The sequence below is a fragment of the Myxocyprinus asiaticus genome, chromosome 37, assembly GCF_019703515.2.
Source record: "Myxocyprinus asiaticus isolate MX2 ecotype Aquarium Trade chromosome 37, UBuf_Myxa_2, whole genome shotgun sequence".
In the NCBI taxonomy this organism is placed as follows: domain Eukaryota; kingdom Metazoa; phylum Chordata; class Actinopteri; order Cypriniformes; family Catostomidae; genus Myxocyprinus; species Myxocyprinus asiaticus.
Genome location: NC_059380.1, coordinates 7,103,590 through 7,125,611, shown reverse-complemented (window position 1 = coordinate 7,125,611; position 22,022 = coordinate 7,103,590). Strand labels below are relative to the sequence as shown.

The 22,022-nt window shown below is 36.4% G+C and overlaps 1 protein-coding gene across 4 annotated transcripts in view; it reads right to left on the bottom strand.

The window, feature by feature from the left end:
* The window catches only part of LOC127427576 (kazrin-like), a 230,491-nt gene extending 209,246 nt beyond the window's left edge, over nt 1–21,245 (bottom strand). For 2 of the 4 annotated variants that reach the window (XR_007894952.1, XM_051675240.1), the window contains exons 1-2: nt 21,040–21,237; nt 20,679–20,869 (exon numbers count right to left, since the gene is read on the bottom strand). Coding sequence is in view for 3 of the 4 variants with exons in the window: in XM_051675240.1 (XP_051531200.1) it covers nt 20,679–20,754 (76 nt within the window). In the remaining variant the exon portion in view is untranslated. Of the gene's footprint in view, nt 1–20,678; nt 20,870–21,039 lie in introns of all 4 variants that reach the window. The other 2 variants (XM_051675237.1, XM_051675238.1) reach the window with 2 other exon arrangements.
* Between the last annotated feature and the right edge of the window lie 777 nt (nt 21,246–22,022).

Below are 22,022 nucleotides of genomic sequence, written 5' to 3'. Positions count from 1 at the left end.
AACTCACTGACAAGCGCCACCTCCTATCAGACATTTTTGCATTGGCTCCAGCATCAAAATACATTCTTTTGTATATTTCTTAATTTATCTTTCATAATAACACTGAACGTTTTAATATCTACACCGAAAATGCACAACAGTGTAATTTACACAGCGATGTTGCTGATGAACCTGTTAAACTCTGATACATTTTTGGACTGTCGTCCATAAGTTTTCACCATTCACACATACTGTGGACTAAATGCAAAAAATGTATCTAAATTTTTTTAGAAACCCCCCCAAATAAAACAAAAGACTCCAATTATTCATAAATAATGTTGTATGTGTTTATAATCTTATGATAAATTGTCTTGTTGTCCTAACTTTGTACACATGTAATTCTGGTACTGTTCACTCTAGCTTACTTTGAAAAGTCTATTTCATTCCACTAGATGGCAGCAAGAGGTAAAAAAAAAAAAAATTCTTCTCTATCACATTCCATCACAATATACAGATCTGAAATGTAGGTGGTGCTATAACACATTTGAACCCTCAATTATGTGCTCATCCATAGACATTCAGTCTAATTTTCAGTTCATGCACCACCCCAAATGTTTCATTGAATATCTCTGCCTCTGAGTGGACTAGAAGCTCAATTTAAGTGTGATTAAAATGCTGAGATCCTCCCCTTTGTGATATATAACATTTTATCATCAATAGTTGAAAACACATTTTTCTGATGATTTGTTTAGCATACTTTTCCTGCAGGATGGCATATTTTGTTCTGGACATCTAAGATATAACATTAGATTATTCAGCCAAGCAAGCTCACAGACAAGTAAAAAATGGCTCATTTTTAGAAAACAGATATAAAGTTTTTAGCTATTTGGGGCTTACAGCAGCAGTGAGTGTTGCATAAAAGAGACGTTTACATCTATCCTGTCTGGTTTGGTTCAGCCACCACATCAGACAGAAGGAAACTACAACGGAGAGTCAGGACTGCTGAGAGGATTATTGGTGCCCCCCTGCCCACCCTCCAAGACCTGTACGTCTCCAGAGTGAGGAAACATGCAGGTAGAATCACTCTGGACCCCACACACCCTGCCCACTCCCTTTTTGAACTGTTGCCCTCTGGCCGGTGCTACAGAGCACTTGAGCACCAGGACAACCAGGCACAAGAACAGTTTTTACCCTCAGGTCATTTACCACATGAACAATTAAACTGCCTCAAGACTCCCCATAGTGCAATAATGTACATTCACATATTTAACTCAATAACTGTACATACCCCTACCTTGCACATAATTACCACTTGCACATGTACATACGCCATTCTGTTATATGTCCTATTATTTGTATGTCTATTTATACTCTTACCTTGTTTTATATTCTGTGTCTCACTGTAATGTTCTGTGTGCACTTGTTTCTCCTATCACCAAAAAAATTCCTTGTGTACGTGTGAACACTTGGCAATAAAGCTCATTCTGATTCTGATTTGTATTTGATGTACAGAAATCATATTTCACTTTGTGATTCTTTTGAAAATATTTTGAACTGTGGTAATAGGACAACAAAATAAACTATACAATCACATTCCTGAGAATGAGAGCTTTCATTTGATATATGACTTGTCCATTTAGGTGCTATGTGAAGGATTTTATTTTTATATAAATATTTCTACCCCATTACCTCTAGGGGGCGCTAATTTTCAACGAGAATGTTTTGAGGCCTTATTTTGTTATTTTACGTAACATAAATGCAGAAGAGATGGTTATTAAAAAGTTCAGATTCTAAGCTTTCAAATGATACCTCATATGCCTGACTTATGTATACGGAAACTTTAACGTTTTAAGCGTAAACGTTTTTTGTGATATAGTGCCCCCCACAGAGTTTAATACCAGCTGTGTTTTGAAGCGTGACCGTGAAATTCTGTCGCATGTAATTGAGTCATAAGTGTCCCAACGCTCAGTGGATCAGTACTCTTGCCAGTGCCTGAATTCGTATTCACGATACATTGATTCATGACATAGGGAGCTAGGGAGCTGATTGAGACACAGCCATGTGTTGTCTGAAATATAAATGCAAATGTAAGTAGGCCTATATACAGTATGCCTGCCGAAGCTTAGTATGCGAGAAAAGTCAAAGGCAACTTTATTTTTTACATGCAAGGCAAAAATAAATATGGTTAGGTAAAGGTGTCCCTGAATCAGAATAGCACTGACACAACACACGTCGATTTTTAATGTCTCGATGATGCGCCTTTGGCAAGCGATGCCTACTGGGAGAACCTGTGACAAGGCTTGAGCCAATTAAGGGTGTTTGTGTGTGAATGCCAGCGCCTGTCATATTCAGAAGAGGAAAGTGGGTCAGCACTTCTCAACACCTCTAAAAGGAAAATGCAAGCTTCCAAATTTTTGCATATGAAAAATGAGAATTTGCAGAGAAAAGGTCTTGTATTTGTTTTGGGTGTTAAATGTGTAATTCGCAAGTTGGTGATGCACAGAGTGTATTTGTTATGCAAACATAATTTTACTCTAAAATGTGTGTGCCACAACATGTTTTAAAGGTGCTGTAAGCGAGTTTTTTTTTTTTTGTACCACATAAAAAGTCCCTACAGATTTCACTGAAATAGGTGTCCTGAGATATCAAACCTGGGATATCATGGTTTTTCGTTTTCAATCAGAAAACTAACCAGTCAGAAACGCTATGTACCTGTAAATCATTTAGCATGTTCAGCTTTGCTGACTTGTCATTGGAGGGCGGGTGCTGGAGGACAGCGTGTTGTTATCAACGACAAGTTTGAAAAACTGCTTGCAGCACCTTTAAACATGGACATGCATTAATTGCATGTTAACACAATTATTCAGGTGACCAACAATACCAGTAATATGTTTGCTGAGTGTTTCAACAACATCAAGTGACATAAAAAGATCTGATTTGGGTTAAGGAGAAAGGGAAGAATGGCTTGAATGTTTGGAGTGGAATACTACCTTACTACTTACTGTATACGGTGCAGTATACACTGTATGCTGTCTACTATTGATAATCCTTTTAAACATTATATATAATATAACGTCATCTAGAAGGCATATTGCACATTATTACAACAGTAGGAGGTCATCTGGGTATTCCATGCATCCTGAGAATACAGAGAATACGGTGAGCAATATACATTCTGTGTACTGCAGAAATAGTAAGATTTATATGGCAGTATGCTATTCCGAAAATAGTATTCACATATTTGCACACAATGCACAGTATACATACTGAAGAAATAGTATTAGTATGGCAATATACCATTACTAATATAGCATACCCAAAATATTTGCATATTCTGCACAGTAAACATACTGCATACTGCAGAAATAGTAAGAGCAGTATAGTAATATGCCATTCTGAAGATAGCATACACAAAAGTTTGCATACTCTGCACTGTACACAAACTGAATACTGCAGAAATATTAAGAGTAGAATGGTAGCATGTCATTCTAAATATAGCATACATAAAATGTGCACACTGTGCACAGTAAACATACTGCAGTACATACTGCACAAATAGTAGTAGTATGGTAGTATTCCATTCTAAAGATAGGATACAGACAAAATTGCATATTCTACACAGTATACAAACTTCATACTGAAGAAATACAAATAGTGTGGTAGTAAGCCATTCTAGAGATAGCATACACAAAAATGTGCATAATCATAGTGTAACTGCAGAAATAGTAAGAGTAGTATGGTAGTATGCCATTCTGAAGATAGCATACGCAAAAGTTTGTATACTCTACACAGTATACATACAGAAATAGTATGAGTAGTATGGTAGAATGCCATTCCAAAGATGGCATAAAGAAAATCTGCATACTGTGCAAAGTATACAGTACATACTGCATATTGCAGAAATAGTAATGGTATGGTAGCATACCATTCCGAGGATAGCATATGGAAAATTTGCTTACTGTGCACAGTATACTGTATTACTGCATACTGCAAAAATAAAAATAGTGTGGTATTATGCAATTCTGAAGATAGCATATGGAAATTTTGCATACTGTGCACAGTATACATAGTACAGAAATAGTAATACTATGTAAGAATGCCATTACAAAGATAGTCTTCTGTGCACGGTACACATTCGTCATGCTGCAAAAACAGTAGAAGTACTGTAGTATGCCATTCCAAACATAGCATACACTGAAATATGCATACTGTGCACAGTATATTGTATACCTCAGAAACCATAAGAGTAGTATGCCATTCCAAACACAGCCAAAATTATCTTTTTAATTAAAGCCAACTTTCATCGACATGCATACATAAATGTATGGTAGTTGTGATACTATTTCAAACATACAGTAGCTAATATACGAGGCCATATTTTGTAGGATCTACTTCAACTGAAAGCTACAAAACATTTGAAGAAGGTTGTTGCTCACTGAATTTAGTCTCATTTCAGTAATATCTGTCCATTTTACACAACTCTCAAAGTGCAAGGAGAACTGGCTCTCGCTTACATGATAGATGGATCACTCATCCTGCACAAAAGCAAGACCTGCATGAATTAATCTCTTCACCCCTGTCTCATTTTCCTTCTGTCTGCTGCTGCTGAATATGACCTCATCCTGCAGTTAGTCAGTCTGATGGAGACAGAAGAAAAGACAGTTATGAAGACTGCAGAGGGTCAGCTTTTCCTCTTCCATAAATCAGACATGAGAGACCTACAGAGTGCCTACACTATGGATTGTGATTGTTTCCTTCCATCCATATTTGAACAATGCAGATCCAGGTATTTTAAAGCCCAGGAAGCCTTTAAGCTTGTTGAAGACACATCTATTGCCCAAGGCTAGGTTATGTCAAAATTACAGTGTTACTGCCATGTTGAGTCAATCATGTCTCTTCACTGGGCTGCACACAATGAACTTTCTGTGGCGGCGCACAAGGTGTCTGCACTCTTGAATGTCAAAAACTGACAGACCTGTCGTATTATTATACTGGAAAATTGTTCAGACATCTATCATGGTTCACCCAAAAGCTGTCTGTATCCAAGTTAGCAAAATAGTACATCATTTGTCAAACAGGGAAAAAATTATTTGCGTCCATTCTTTAAACACCCCATGAAATCAAAATTGGAGTTTTGTGGCTTTTAGTCTGTGTCTATTAGCTTTGAAGCAATCTCCAGTACTGTGCAAAAGTCTTAGGCACATTAGATATTTAAAGAAATTGGTGCATTAGGTATCATGAACTAACAATGAACAATATATTTTTACAGCATTTATATATCTTTGTTAATGTTAGTTACTAAAATACAATTGTCATTGTTAGTTCATGTTAGTTCATAGTTCATTAACTAATGTTAACATATGCTGTAAAATGATTGTTCATTGTTAGTTCAAGATAACTAATGTAATTAACTCATGTTAACAAAATGGAACCTTATTGTAAAGTGTCACCGATTTTATTTTAAGATGGTTATTTTATATTTTCTGCTTTAGTGTGTCAATAGAAAATATCAACTTTAGATTTCCAAACACTCATTTTGCAGATAGAGTACAAGTCGAACAAGGAGTCCTACAGCAGATGGGATGGGCCCCACAGAGCCCGGATCTCAACATCATTGAGTAAGTTTGGGATTACATGAAGAGACAGAAGCAAATGAGACATCCTAAATACATAGAGCTGTGGCAAGTTCTCCAAGATGCTTAAAAACAAACTATCTGCCAAAAAAAATAAAAAATGTGCACAAGTGCACCTAGGAGAATCGGTGCTGTTTTAAATGCATAGGGTGGTCACACCAAATATTGATTTAGTTTTTGTAAGTTTACTGCACTTTGAATGTAGATAATTGATCAATAAAAAATATTCATGGCATTATTTTTGAAAACATCCTCACTATACAACATTTTTCACAACTGCCTAAATCTTTTGCACAGTACTGTGTTTCTGTACTCACAACATAGTATATGAGAGTAAAAGTCATAATTTTTTTGAGCCAACATTAAAAAATAACCCTTTTTTAAAGATTTGTGCATATTAATTCCATAACAAATTAAAAAAAAATAAAACTTAAAAAATCCAAGGTTTTATTTCATTTAGTTAAAGATTCATCAATTCAACTGAAGGGAAATTTGTTATGAAACTGAAATGCATAAATCTTGAAAGTGTTTTTGTGTATACAATTTCTTAAAGTTTTCTCACACTATTATTACGACTTCTCACAAGATTGGGTTAGTAGTTGATAAAATGGTAACACTTTACAATAAGGTTCCATTTGTTAACATTAGTTAATGCATTAAGTATCGTGAACAAACAATGAACAATATATTTTTAAAGCATTTATTAATGTTGGATAATGTTAGTTTATAAAAATACAATTGTTAATTTTTTAGTTCATGTCTTAATCTTAACATACACAACTTTTAATTTTCAATTTTATGTTGAAATTAACATTAACCAAGATTAATGTGTTGAAATATTATTTATTGTAGTTCATGTTAATTAATGTAGTTAACAAATGGAACCTTGTTGTAAATTGTTATCGCTAAAATAAATCTTAAGCAAATATACACGCTTACAATGTACAAGTCTTTTTCTTGTGGAAAAATGAACCAAAAATATTGATGACTTATCTTGCTCTACACAGATTTTTATCTAATCAAATGCTCTGAATGAGAATGTCCCTCCCCCTAATATGGGAAGTTTTTTGGCTGAAATGTAGACGTCCCTGTTTCAGTACATTAACACAGGGAAGCAATTGCACTCGTCAAGCGATTTCATGGGTGTTTTAACTTTGGGTTCATTTTAAATTCAACCCCAATTCTGAAAATGTTGGGAAAGTATAAAAAATGCTAATAAAAACAAAAAGGAGTGATTTGTAAATAGTATTCACCCTTTGCTATATTGAAAGCACTACAACTACACAATATATGATGTTTTACCTTGTGAATTTAAATGTTTTTTTGAAAATGTACAGTAATTTCAAATCAGATGATTGCAACACTCTCCAAAAAAGTTGAGACAGGGGCAATTTAAGACTAATAACAATTTGATGAGTTGAAATAACAAGGCAATGTGAAACAGATGTTAAACAGGTGAGGCAATTGTGTCATATAGTACTGTGTACTGTATAAGGAGCCTCCAAAAACAGCCTAGTCCTTCAAGAGCAAGGATCATTCGAGATTTGCCAATTTGCCAACAGATACCTCAGCAAATAATACAGCACTTTGAGAACAATGTTCCCTAAAGACAAATTGGAAGGTTTTGGGGCATTTCACCCTCTACAGTGCACAATATAGTTAAAAGATTCAAGAAATCTGGTCAAATTTTGGTGTGTAAAGGGCAAGACAAAAACCACTTCTGAATTTGCGTGATCTCTGATCCCTCAGATGTTACTATCTTAAAAACTTCCTTCATCTGTAATGGATATCATGAACATGGATTTGGGATTACTTTAGTTACCTTTGTTAGTCTACACCACTCGCAGGTACATCCACAGATGCAAGTTAACACTTTACTGTGTAAAGGAGAAGCCATACATCAACACTGTCTAGAAGCGCTGCCAACTTCTCTGGGCACGGTCTCATATTAGATGTAAAGTAGAACAGTGGAACTGTGTTTTTTGGTCCGATGAGTCCACATTTCAAATAGTTTTTGAAAAACACAGCCATCGTGTTCTCCGGACCAAAGAGGAAAAGGACCATCCAAGCTGTTATTAGTGTCAGGTCCAAAAGCTAGTGTCTGTATGGGCCAGGGGTGTGTCAGTGCCCATGGCATGGGTAACTCGCACAGATATTGTAGACAGATATGTAAAAATTTTGGAGCAACATATACTGTCATCCAGCACCGTCTTCTCCAGGGACATCCCTGCATTTTCCAGCAGGACAACTTCAAACCACATACTGCCTGGATTACAAGTGCATGGCTATGTGAGCAGAGAGTGCGGGTGCTAGATTGGCCTGCCTGCAGTCCTGACTTGTCTCCAATTGAGAATGTGTGGCGCATTATGAAGCGCATTAGATGGCAACGAAGACCCCGTACTATTGTGCAATGGGGGAAAATTAAATTGTCTAAACTAAACAAACTTGTGTCTTCAGTGCCCAAATGCTTCATAAGTGTTATTAGAAGAAATGGTGATGTTTCACAGTGAAAAACACTCGACTGTCCCAACTTTTTTGGAGTGTGTTGCAGTCATCTGATTTGAAATTACCGTACATAAATTAAAAAAAAAAAAAATGTAAACTATGAAATTCACAAGGTAAAACATCATATAATGTGTAGTTGTAGTGCTTTCAATATAGCAAAGGGTGAATTTTATTTACAAATCACTCATTTTTCATACTGTCCCAACTTTTTTGGAATTGGGGTTGTACCAGATTATTTTGATAATGAATGAAAGTATGAACTGAGGGATCTACCCAGGCATTCTGAAATTAGATGGGCACCACTAATTTAACACAGCTGGGTAGAGAATGTCAATGATCATCTTTAACCCTTAAACTCCTGAATTTACCTCTCAATTTAGCAATACCGTTAATCATTTCAAATTAGTGGGAAAGTTTGCCCCAGCTCTGCCTCAAATGTCTAAATCAAGCACAGCCTGGAGGGAATCTAAAGTGTGACTGATCACTAATAAGCTTTAGTCTATTACATATCACCCAGTAAAGCAAACGTGGCTGCTGACATCAGAACTCCTCGCAGTGTCCTCATTTTCCTTAATCTTTCTCAGAATAAACCCCTTTTGTCACACCTCTCAATCCCCGTGTGTCAACACAAGCTGAATTGTTTGCTAATATCTTGTCGTTTGGCAAGGAACTGACAGCAACACTCCTCCTTGAGCAAAGGATGAGGGAGAACGAGAAAAGATAAGGCTGGAGCCTCAAGTCGAATGAAAGTCAAAGCATATAACATTCAACACATTTTTTAGAATACATCTAGCAAATGCAGGCAGAATATTCCACCCATGTTCATTAATGTCCCAATCCTACAGGCTGAGCCAGTAGTGTTTGATGAAGAGAAAGACCACATCTACCATAGCTGATGTCAGGAGACTCATCTCTATTGAGCAGTAAAATCTAACGTTTTAATATTCAAGTCACGTCTTGCACACAGATGGGAGAGCAGTGTGTGTCTAACACTGAAAATAGATGATAACAGTGTTAAGTGAGCAGCCATGGTAGTAGATGAAATAGGCAATAATGTGTGTTTATTTAGAAAATGCACATGGTTTTCTAACCAACAAATAAGCAAACTGGATGGATGGAAAATTCCAGCAATAGAGAGACTTTTAAAAGTTATATCAACCAAGAAAAATGTTGACTCACGCTTGGGGTGAGAAATGATTTATTAAATGTCCGACATCTATTTAGTCTTGTATATTCATGCCTAAAAAAGACATTTGGGTATCCCTCAAGCTTTGAGATACTGTATGTTACTGCAGGGGCACGTCTTTAAGACCAGTGGCGTGCACAGACCTCAGCAGGGACGGGGGCGAAAGAATTAAAAAGGGCACAGATTGTTTTATTATTATTATTATTATTATTATTTATTTTAAAGAGTAGCACTTATATATACTCATATATAATTCTTTGCTTTTTGAGCATTTAAGCATTTTTTACACTTTTTTTTTTTCAGAAATGGTCTTTGATAATCCCATGTTTTTGGTATTTTTTGAAGTATCTTTGAGTACTATGACAGTATCATGAAATATGAATATAATCATTCAGTCAATAATACCATGGTATTTTTCTGACAGTAATTAGTCTATTAGTTTAAACAAAAACCAAACTGGGTTTGCCTAAATCAGAAAGCTTCTTAAGTTAATGGCAGTATTCTATAAAAGACGTATTACATTTCTATCACTGAAAATGACGCTACTGCTCCCATTATAATTAATAAATCTATCTACACTGCCGGTGTGCCATGTGATGTCAGAAATGCGGTAGCAATCGAGTATTAATCTGTTGATGAACTTACAACACAATACATAGAGAGGACATTTTACCTGACCTGTGTTGGTTTGCATGTATAGTTCTGTGTTGGTTTGTCAGCGTCATTCTGTGAGAACACAGCCCAAATGCTAAACATATGTTTCATAAATAAACAAAAGCAATGCAAGCAATGTAATTTCTGGATTCTAAAGTATTTATTACATTATTGTAGCATCCAAAATTAGTTCAAAGTATGTTGACATGTTGAAATGTAGGCTACATATTATTTAGGCAGAAAATAAATGAGGAAATTACTGTATGCATGCTCTTGAGTCACTTAAATAATAATACATAAACATGTTTTGGCATACTTTTGACGTTCCATGCTGATAAAGAAATCATCAAAATAATTAATAACTACTCGCCTCAATAACACAAAATTGGTGTCGTTGTAAAGACTTTACAATGCAGACAGGCAGTATAACCAACTCTTGAATGAATGAATGAATGAATGAACGTTACATTTATACAGCGCTTTTCTGACACTACACTCAAAGCGCTTTACACAGTGAACAGGGGACTCTTCTCAACCACCACCAGTGTGCAGCATCCACCTAGATGATGCGACGGCAGCCATAGTGCGCCAGTACTCTCACTACACACCAGCGATTGGTGGACAGGAGAGAGTAGAGTGATAGAGCCAATTAGCAAGTGTTTTTTAATTTCCTGAAAAATTAGAAGTGTTCTGTTTCCATAACTTTTGAAATATGATTATTTACTCTACACAAACTGTCAAACATACCATCAAATCATTGTGCCGATCGGAAAGTTTGTGAATAGAAAACAACACATTATTTCACTCACATATTAAATTAATATCAAGTAAAGGCCTGGGGAAAAAAGCTTTTAGAGTTTATATGCTGTAAACAGATATCTTCTGTCGCGTTTCGCTTGTAACTTCATGAAACAGCTGATGCTCCGTGTTCATGCACCGACTTCGATGCTCCGGGGCGAATTCAAAACAACATACCTGTATTTGCTCCCTCAAAGGGTACTGCTGCAGGAGGGGAAGCCACTTGAAAGCTCCTTCCCAAAAAAGTGAGAAAATGAATGTGTATAATTCATACAGTAATTTCATGTTCCCTTCAGAGTACTCACTTCAAGGGCTCTCCACCTCGGAGTGCATAGGGAGGATCACTTGCGATCAGAATCCGCCCTCCGATCTGCTGTAGCCTGCGCTGTTAAAGGCACCTCCACTTAATTTTATTTAATACGCCTGCGATTTACAAAGAAACCTCACAATAACACATCATTACTGTTATTGTGAGACTATTACGAGATTTTAATTTTGTTTTATTTATTTATTTAATTATTAAAATGTCTATTTTTCTGGATGACCAGAAGGGCATCTTTAGATTTGCGCCCCTGCTGCCCCCGTTCTGTGCACGTCACAGTTTAAGACCAAAGATAAATATAGAGCTGTTGCCAGCAAAAATAAATGCTTTCACAAGGCAGAAAGGTTGAATGTAAATCCTATATAAAGGGACCAAAGAGGCTGCAAGTGATTAAAATAATTTTCTCCAAGGAAAAGGGAGAGCAGAATAATCTCCTGTTTCTGAAGTTAAAAATGAATGCTTGGCTACTAATGCATGAACGAAAGCTAATCTAAAAACAAGCCCTTTAAAACTGTAGTACAAGGTTTCTTGTACAATAAAGGCATTAAACAAAGACTACAACTGCTTCCAACTGCAGAAATTCCAAAAGGTGTGAAATTAAGATGGGGGGTTCAATCCCAGGGGTTGATTTTTTTTTTTTTTTTTTTTAAACAAACAGATTTTAACTTTTTTCTTTTTGTTGAGGGTCAAATTAAAACTGTCTTGCAAACGTTTTACCAGGCTTTGATTTATTTTTGGTTCTTTTCAAAAGCCTTTAATGTACCGGTATACTGTACATTTGATTGTTTTCACCTTGTCCCAGATGCAGACTTTCAATAATAAACTATGAAAATCCATTATAAAAATACTAATTATTACATGTTTTAAGCTAAACTAATCTAAACAAAGAAAGAAATAAAATATAAAATTTAATATTTGGATAAATTGCTCTCTTCTGAATTTTTTAACATAATTATTTAAATAAATATGAGGTATGATGTCATCACATTTGATACATAAAATGAGGAAGTGATGTATAACTTTCCCTTTTTATATGAAATAAATATAACATGTAAATGAATTAATTATACATGTTAATTATGGAATAGGTTTCAAAATAGATGTTTATTGAAACTAACATCTTGTCTTAGTCCAGTGTCTTTTGAATTTTTATGTATGATTTCTATTTTGTCCTTAGTAAAAATATGTAAAAAGTAAAAAATATGTTTATAAAAAAAAAAGAACAATTTCAATATACTGTATATTGTGTGAAAATGATCAATAGATCAAATGATCATTTCAATCATACCAAACAATTTTGCCCCAAGTAAAAAAAAATCAAATGTTAGTGTACTTGTTAACCAAGTCAAGAAAAGTGTCAAAGAAAAGCATGCCTGGAATGAAATATGAGACAATAGATGTTTAAAGAAAATCTTCAAACTAAATATTACTTTTAAGCAGAACATTTTTATTGGCCGTTGTTTCAAATCAAGATGTTATTTTGCCAAATTATGCAAAAAGTGTGAAAATATTTCATGAGTTCATGAAATGTTTGCTATTAAATTAGCATTTGCAGGACAAAGGAGTAGCAGATTTTATTTTAAAAAAAACTTAAAACATTTTATTTCCATTATCATCATTTCCACCACAGAATTCCATTAAACACAATACAGAACTTGAGATGTGGTGGAAATGATACTACTGTGGGAATTTGAGAAAAAATGGCAAAAATAACATAAATATCCTGTGGTGCATGTACAATACAATGTTGGACATTGTTAGTCGACATATTAAATAAGCCAGTGAGAGTGTGAAAAACATTTAACAAGACTTTACTTTTTAGGAGTCTACTACAGTGCTAAAACTGCTCAAAGTTAAAGAAAAAACCTATGTATACAAAAATGTCTTTCATACATTTCAGCAGGGTTTTGTTAGTCAGAGTGTGTATTTTCCCATAGTGCTTAATTGACGCTACAGAACAAAGTTGCGTTTGTCAACAGAGGTAAGTAGCATAGCATAGCAAGAGTAAGCTGCTTGAGCATTTTCCGTTCTGTTAGCGGGTGGTACGGCCACAAAACATAAAAAGCCCTGACATTACGTTACAGCTATACTGTAAATCTGCATATGAAATATAAATAACAAAAACATATTAACTTACTGTGCTAGTGGCATAGACAACTTGTACTGCATGAGAGAAACAGCACCAAATTGCAATTCGCAGATTGCAAAATTCCTATTTGTGAAAAAAATCCAACACCCTTTTCTTTGCAAAACAGAGAATAGCCAAAAAAGAGGAAAAAAAAGAGAAACAAGGGTGAGAGGATCTGATAATATTAAGCAGTCTTCAAGTTACATAATGAATACGAACTATGTGGATTTAATCCCACATTCCGGATGACGTGTCAAATTTTCAAAATAAATCAATTAAAAATAAGACGTACTTGCCACAGACATATTATATGATCCCTTTGAAGTGGTTTCAGAAGAAAGCAAATTTGCATGCAGGAAGTTCTTTAGCTGCTCAAGTCTTGCCAGCTGCCTCTGTCAAAATGTATTCCCTCAGATGTAAACACTATTTAGAGCACTTCAGAACACCATGTGTAGGGGCTGATATCCAAAAGCAATTTTTGGGATCCAAGTAACCCGTCAGTCGGATGAAACTAGCCTATAATCACACCGAAACAGCATGAGACAAATCCACACAAGCTGATGTGGTGTATATATAGTGGGATATACGTTTTGAACTTATTCCCTATAGAAACTCTCAGGGGAAGGGTTGTGTGTTGAATGTTACATCACTTTTCCTATTACAAGTGAAATAGGTCAGAAATCTTCAAACTCCTAAGCTCATATTCAAACAAAACTGGCCCCTGCTTAAAATTCATGAGAATACTCTAATCAGCGCACTCTCCCTGTACGCTAGCCTTTTCTGCACTAATGGCTGCATTGCCACTTAACGCCTGTTTCTTTCAAATAGACTTAGAAGTAATGAGGATTTCTGTCCAATTGTAAATGCTACAGTTCTTGAAATTAACGTTTGCGGCATTCCATCAGCAAATTCTCACTAGTATAAAAAGCTGCCCTAAAAACTGTGTGGGCCAAGTTACATTTTGTTACAGTAAGTAACAAAATGTAAAAAACGAATGGCATATACATCAAACGTTGTCATCTCGACTGCTTCCCAAGACATTAATTGGATAGATGTGAGATTCAATAACAGGGAATTACGATTAGGCTACCATTGACTCGGATGGCGTGATTGTCGGGCCCCGTGAGGGACATCGAATTACTCCAGTCAATACAGATTTGGCAGTAAACCTAAGAGATAACTACGGCAAAGAAAGTGATTGGAGACGATCAATTTTTGCAGTTTGATCTCTTTACCCCTTTCTGCCTCAAAAATATCAATAGTGCAATACACATTCTGTAAAAGAACTGAGCAGCAAATGTGTACAGTATATTACATCGACAGTCTGTAAGCATCTAAAATGCCTTGAAAATATGCTTGAAAACATATGGAGGGGAATAATCATACTGAAGATGATTGAGAAAACAATGTGGCTCTGTGTTATTTAGGCATTTATTTTTTATATAACCACTAAGAAATTGCCAGTGGCAGAAAAGGACTGCTGCCTAAACAAAATGTTAAACTAAGTGAACTACCAGAACTCTCAGAACAACCTTTACTTTTCTGAACCATTTTTGCAACTTTTAAGCAACTGGTTCCAACGTGATTTTTAGTGGATGTATGAAGTCAATTCCCTCAAGTTTACACAGTAACCACACGTGTAGTTCATCACATTATCTATGGACATTATCCACTATGTCTGACAACCAGAAACTGTCCAAATATGTACTATAATTTTGAACAATACACCTGTTGTTTAAGCATTATTGTCAGTTTAGCTTTAGCACCATCTTTCTAGCAAGTCAGTCCACTGTCAGACATCTTTGGAACGCTCTCGGGAGGCTATTACCAGTCATGCCAGTGCAGCTCCTGTCAACTTGTATGGAGAAAGACCGAAATCTCAAAAATGGTTGGTAAAGATTACGATTAAAGAAAAAATTTCAAATCAGCAATAACATGTGATAATACTGGAATCATGAATTGTGCTTCTTTACCTCATATTACACTAACAACCGCAATTTTCCCGGATTGTATAGCTAATGTGGATGCGCGTTAGTTGATTGACAGACAATGTCTGTATCTAAAAGGTGATTGGCTTTTTTACATGTAAGGTGGGACTTTCTTTCTACATCCGTTGACCGTTGAGCTTCTTGGTTGGGCGTTCCAATTTCTCCCATTCATTTAAATAATAGTGGCCGGTCTCTTCTAAATAGTCTCTGGCTTTAGTGGACGTGCAGTGTCTGGATAGCTCTGATTTAGTCTGTCTCTAAGAATTGAGCTTTAGGAGAGCTTTGTGACTGTAGAAACACAGGCTGGTCCTCTCACTAAAGGTGACAGAAGATATGTCTTCTGCTAGACATTACTGCTGATGCTATTGTTTTTCCCCTTCTACACTAGACCAATGGTGCAGAAAGGTGACTTATTCTTGGGCTTTGTTCAATTAGACTTGGCAACAACAAACCTGATTTAAGTGCTTCCAGATCAACAAAGCTGGACACAGGAGTACCACACTCTATCAGGGCATAACAGATATAGATACCTTGCTAGAAACCTCTAGCTAAATGCAAAAACGTGTTGGCAACGCCTTGCTACGTGCTTAAACATGCTAGCAATACCTAGCAACAAGCTAGCAACGCCTAGCTACATGCTTAAACATGCTAGCAACTACCATCCATCCATCCCAAAGTTTTTAAACTTTTAAAAAAAAAAAAAAACTTTAATAATCTAGTTAGTAATTAATTACAGATTGTTTAATAGTGTTTGTCTGCAAGTGTTTATGAGTAGTTAAAACATAATGGGAACTGATGTCATTTTTTTTTTCAACATTAAGATTTAAAGATAACATTTAGATTTGTATATGGGACAGTGCATGTATTTATACATACAGTTTCAGATTTCTGTATGGGAAGGGACAGTGAAAACAATGTCTCATCAATTGTCCTTATATGGACAAAAAGAAAGGAAAATACATACAAATATGTCTGTGTGCATGTTCATACTCTTGGTTCACAGTGGTAAAGCTTATTTACACAGTAAGCACTCCTCAATCAAACAGAAGCGATCACGCAGTGAGAAAAGGAGGCCATCACGTCCTGGGACCGTGTAACTCAGTCAGCCCCTGCAGGTCCCCATTAGAATCACCGGTGCTGCATACTGTGCTATAAGTAACATCTGCACACACGCACACACACACACACACACACACACACACACGCGCGCTGCACCGTTCAGCCATGTCTGTTACGTCTGCCCAAACAGTCTGTATGCCGGCGGGTGAGTGCATAGTCTTAGATCTCAGCCATGCTCGTGCATACCCATTTAAACACCATCACAAAACATAAAAGCATTGGCTCGTCATGCCACTAAATTCTATGCTGTGCCTTATTTGGGTTGCTTCAAAATGATCTTTTCAAAATAACTTAAGAACTTATACACTCACAAACACAGAGTCTGAGACACTTTGATCATTGTTAAAAAAACACCAGCTCCTCTGTTGAATGCCTTTTATGTAAAATGGACAAAAAAGTATATTTTTGCAAAGAAATAAAAGACATGCTGAATTAGATTATTTTTTATTAAGGCAGAAACTTCAGACAAACCCACGTCCAGTGCATTTAGAGGGAATGACAGATCAGAATATTTGAAACTACAAAATCTCATCATTATGGATGATCCAGAATGTGAGACATTCAAAGCAAAGAGAGAGAGAGAGAGAGAGAGAGAGAGAGAGAGAGCTCAGATATTGCAGAGGAGTCACATCTTCAGGCACTTCAGAAACACAAATTCAGTAAAGAGGCTTTCAGCACTCCGAAGCCACATGCAGAATATTAATCATGGAAATGTCACACGCTCTGCAGACACTAATGCATTCCTGCATACCAAACAGTGGAGTTCCACTAATGAGTTCACTAATATAAAGCAAACAAAGGGCAATATTTATAAAAGTTTTTGCTATTTCTAGAGAGCAACCAGGAGCGAGACACTTTCATCACTGTAAATCCAACAACACCCACCCCTAAATCCATTTCACTGCTATAATATCTGTTCCCACCAACCTTAAAATGTCCCGCTAACACACACACGTTTACTTATCTATCAAAATGAGGACATATACCATAGACTTCTATTGATCTTATATAAAGATAATTATTATATTAGCTTTTTATTATTATTTCACATAAAGCTACGAATTATTATTAATGACTAAAGTCTATGAATGGAAATCATAAGGAATTGAACAATTACGATTCCTTAATAGTTTCATTAACTATACTTGCTTTTGAGGAAGAAATATTTGGAAATAAAAAATGAAATTTTTATTGCATTTACTGCCTTCACCAGTCTGTTGCCAAATGATGAGATAATTTCAGATGTCAACAGAGCAGGTATAACAAATCAGAGACAAATAATTTTTAGAGGCATAAATGCAGAGACTATTTAGCAGAGACAGGCCACTATTATTTAAATCAATGGGAGAAATTGGAACGCCCAACCAAGAAGCTCTAGCACCCAACAGTCAATGGATGTAGAAAGGAAGTCCCACTTTACAGGTAAAAGAGCCAATCACCTCTTAGATACAGACATCACCTGTCGATCAACTCGCTAACGCGCATGCGTATTAGCTATACAAGCTGGAAAAACTGCTTGTTTTATCGTAATATGAGGTAAAGAAGCACAATTTATGATTCTAATTTTATACAATTTTATTGCTGATTTGAAACATGTTCTTTGATAGTGATCTTGACCAACTGTTTTTGAGATAGTAGATAGGAGCTGCACAGGCATGACTGGAAACAGCCTCCTGGGAGCGTTCCAAAGACGGTCGCCAGTGGACTGGCTTGCTAGAAATATTTTGAAAAATGCCACCCAATAATTGGTCCTACAGTAACTTTGTATTCAATTAAAATTGTAAACAAACAAAAACAGGCTAAAAACATTCATAACAGTGGGCGTTTACTGTCAAGACTTAAAGGAGAAGCAGCACCAAAACCAAGTGTTTTTAACAGGTCAGAATGAAAGTGGAAAATTATAATGTTTTACAAATTTTTGATTGTTTATTGTGCTAAAAACTTTAGTATCATTATAAGTGAACCTCAAGGAACATATTCAAATAATTTTAAAAATGGCATGTCGTGACCCCTTTAAAAGTGCTGTGAGCAATTTTAGCTGTTCTGGAACTTTCACCAGACTAGCCATTGAATTAGTCACGCCCCCTCTTTCCAAAACCTGCACTTTGAAGTCACGCGCACGTGCACGCTCTCACACACAGACACACTAGAGAGTGTTGTGTTGGAGCAGATGGAGGGGTGAGGAACCCCAGTTCACAGGAGCAGAGCACCGGCACTTATACGAGCATATGGGCGCCCTGCGAATGCGTATAGTGATTGACAGGCAGAAAGTCTTCTGAATGGCTTACCAAATTATCTGACTGAGGCCCGCAGACATATTTTCTTCTGCTGCTTAACGACCCTAGAGCTGTTACAGAGACAGGTGTGATAGTTCATGGCACCTATTTCAGTGATATCTGACAGGTATAGAGGTCTTTACTGCATGTCATTTTATGGTAACAGCTCTTGGTTTATTTTGAGTTGGACATAACGGAAGACTTAACTTACAGGTCAGTGAAGTTAATTCAGTAACCGCTACGACAGAAGTGTTTTTGATTCACAAAAAAGAACCAGCTTATAAGAGTCCTTCACTGGGAAATCAGGCTACACTGGTCATTCTGTGTTTCATGCTACAGATTCTAAAGTGCTAGCTCAAAAGCGTCATTTGTTCAGGAATCAGACTTCACTGGTCGCACATGTGTTTTAGTTGAGAGGCAACGCTGTCGATGAATAGTGCTTTGAGAAACACTGTCAGAGTATTTTAGTACTGTGTTCCATCCGCATTGGTGGAAAAATGCACAATAGCAGAACCGAAAGTCATGAATATTATACAGTTCTAAATATGAACCAGTTCTCGGTTCCTATTTCTACTACAGACTAACCCAACAAATCGGCTAGGTCTAACTACTTCAGATAATTTTTTAGTATTTAACAAAGTATTTAATCCAAAACATTAAAGACAAATGTACATGTAATATAAACTCAGAAGGCAGAATATGATCATTGTCTGATATCCTCTAAGATTTTCAGGAAATGTTCTACTTAAATCCAAAGATGTACCCTCTTTTCTCATAATCTGCCCCAGAAGAAGTGAGTAATCAAGTGCTTTTGAATGCCGATTCGGCAGCATGGCATCACTCTGCTAATTGACACATTAATGAGTAGAGACATCAAATTAAACAACAAATTAAAATGTGCTTGGATTGTCATTACCGGTAGTATGTCTGCCATTTACAAACTGCTGTTTGAATAATGGTGTCTATCTGCCTTTTAATTCAGTTACTCAACCAACATCTAAGCCGTAACTTTTAAACTAAGGTTTAATGAGAGTAAAAGTCTGATGTGAGCCTCGCATTTTGATATAAGCCACACTGTTGCCAAAGGCATTAAGGAAAACAACTCAAAATTTTAAGGATTGTATATTTACAAAGTGTCAATCACCTAAACATATTATAAGCGACTACGTCAATATATTAAATTAATAAAATAAATAAAATATTGTTATTAATATAATATTTTACATTATTTTCATTGGGCAAAATAAATAAAACCAAATGGTGAAATATATAAAAATTAAAGTATTTAATACCAAGTTATGTGTCGACATATTTTGTACATTTTTACAAACCCTGTTAATAAATCATGAAACGCAGAAGTACAGTCTATGAGACATAACTTATGAACCAGCGTGATTCAGTACCTCTATTTATAGCACTGGATTTTTTCCTTTCTTCTTCTTTTTTGTATATAAAATACATAATTCATCAATGCTTAGGAGTGCAATATTTATGAAGCTGTCAAGGAATTATTGCAAATTACAATAATGCTTCAAAATTGCAGCAGCGTGCCTCGCTGTAAAAATCTACTCAAAATATCACATTGAAGCATTTGCAGCGCTCAAGACAACTTTCATGTTCCTCTTCCTGCCTGAGCCATCATGACTGACTTATTACGATCACTACATCTATAAGCAGGCAGAGATACACATCAGCAGACACATTTCTTGTCTGTGTGCACCTCATTAGTGGGCTGAAAGCAGCGGGGGGAAGAAGGGCTGGTTCTCTCTGCATGCTGGGTGCCTAAACCGAGAGACCAGGATTTGCAGTGGACCATGGTCTTACCAGATGAGCTTTCACAGAGCTTAGGCAAACAGTCAGACAGGGTTTCTATATTTTCTGTCCTAAGGCCCATCGGAAAATTGTGCACTACCTTTGGACGTTCGACAGAAATAACCTTGTTTGTTAAACAAATAACCCTGCTGATGTCAGACTACAAGATAAAGGCTCTTCATCTTGTATACATGTAGTTACATTAAATAGATCAGCACTGATGGATCAATATGAGTGCACAGCATGGGTGCACATAACAGAAGACCACAGGTACTCACTAGCTTGCATCAGCTGTCCTTGGCGGCCAAACACTTGGGAAAAGGTGGTGGGAGTACAGGTGAGTGTGTCCTCCATGGCTGGGATGTCCCACTAGACAAGACCAGTCAGTCTCTGAACACCACGTCACAGCCGGAGAGCAGAACAGAAGGTTTCTATCTTCAATCCCTCTGTGAAATCAGTCTGATTGCTGCTGTTTAAGAATAGCAGAGATTTCAGCTCAGGACTGAGAGAAATAGCCTGACTCACATGCAAGATAAAGAGGGAGTGTGTCTGTGTGTGCTTCAAGGAGAACGAGTGAGAGTGTGTATGTGGAGAGCAAGCATGAGAAAGAGAGAGAGAATCAGAGCATTGATGTCTTGCCTTTTCTGCTGCTGCTCTATGATCATGTGTCGAGGTTGTGCCTCGCTGGCAGTTTTCTCCAGACTGAAAGTGGTAGTGTGGAAGCTTCTGGTCTGGAGCACAGCACACGTCCCCATCCAGTGTGCTCTGTCCTGATGAGTGAGTGAGAAGGCTCAGGCTCAGGGTGGACTGCTGTTTGTTGTGCTCTGATCGGGGTGCGTGTGCCCTCCTCTCTCCTCCCTCTGCCTCAGCTCTACCCCTCCCTTACATTGCTCCCCCCCCCCCAACTCGACGATCCGTTTCGTAAGAAGCGCTGCTGCAAGGAAAATATGTTTTTGCAACTCTTGCAGCTCTACTTTTAATTCCTACCCTTGTGGAGGATTGAGAAGAGGTTGAAAAAGAAAGTTCTTCTGAGGTAACTCATCTATGGGTGTTAAAAGAACAAATGACATGCAATCATATGTATTAATAGGGAGAATGTAATCAAATCAGTCAATCAAATATCGCAGTGCAAAATCTATCTATCTATCTATCTATCTATTTATCTATCTATCTATATATATATATATATATATATATATATATATATATATATTTAAAACACTTTGTCTTTTCTATCTATCTATCTATCTATCTATCTCTAACACTTTCTGTCTTTTCTAGCACTTTGTCTTTTCTTTCTATCATCTATCTATCTATCTATCTCTAACACTTTCTGTCTTTTCTAGCACTTTGTCTTTTCTTTCTATCATCTATCACTTTCTGTCTTTTCTATCTAACACTTTCTGTCTTTTCTATCACTTTGTCATTTCTATCTAACACTTTCTGTCTTTTCTATCTATTTCTGTCTTTTCTAGCACTTTGTCTTTTCTTTCTATCATCTATCACTTTCTGTATTTTCTATCAATCTATCTATCTATTTCTAACACTTTCTGTCCTTTCTATCATCTATCTATCTATCTATCTGTCTGTCTGTCTATCATCACTTTGTCTTTTCTATCTAT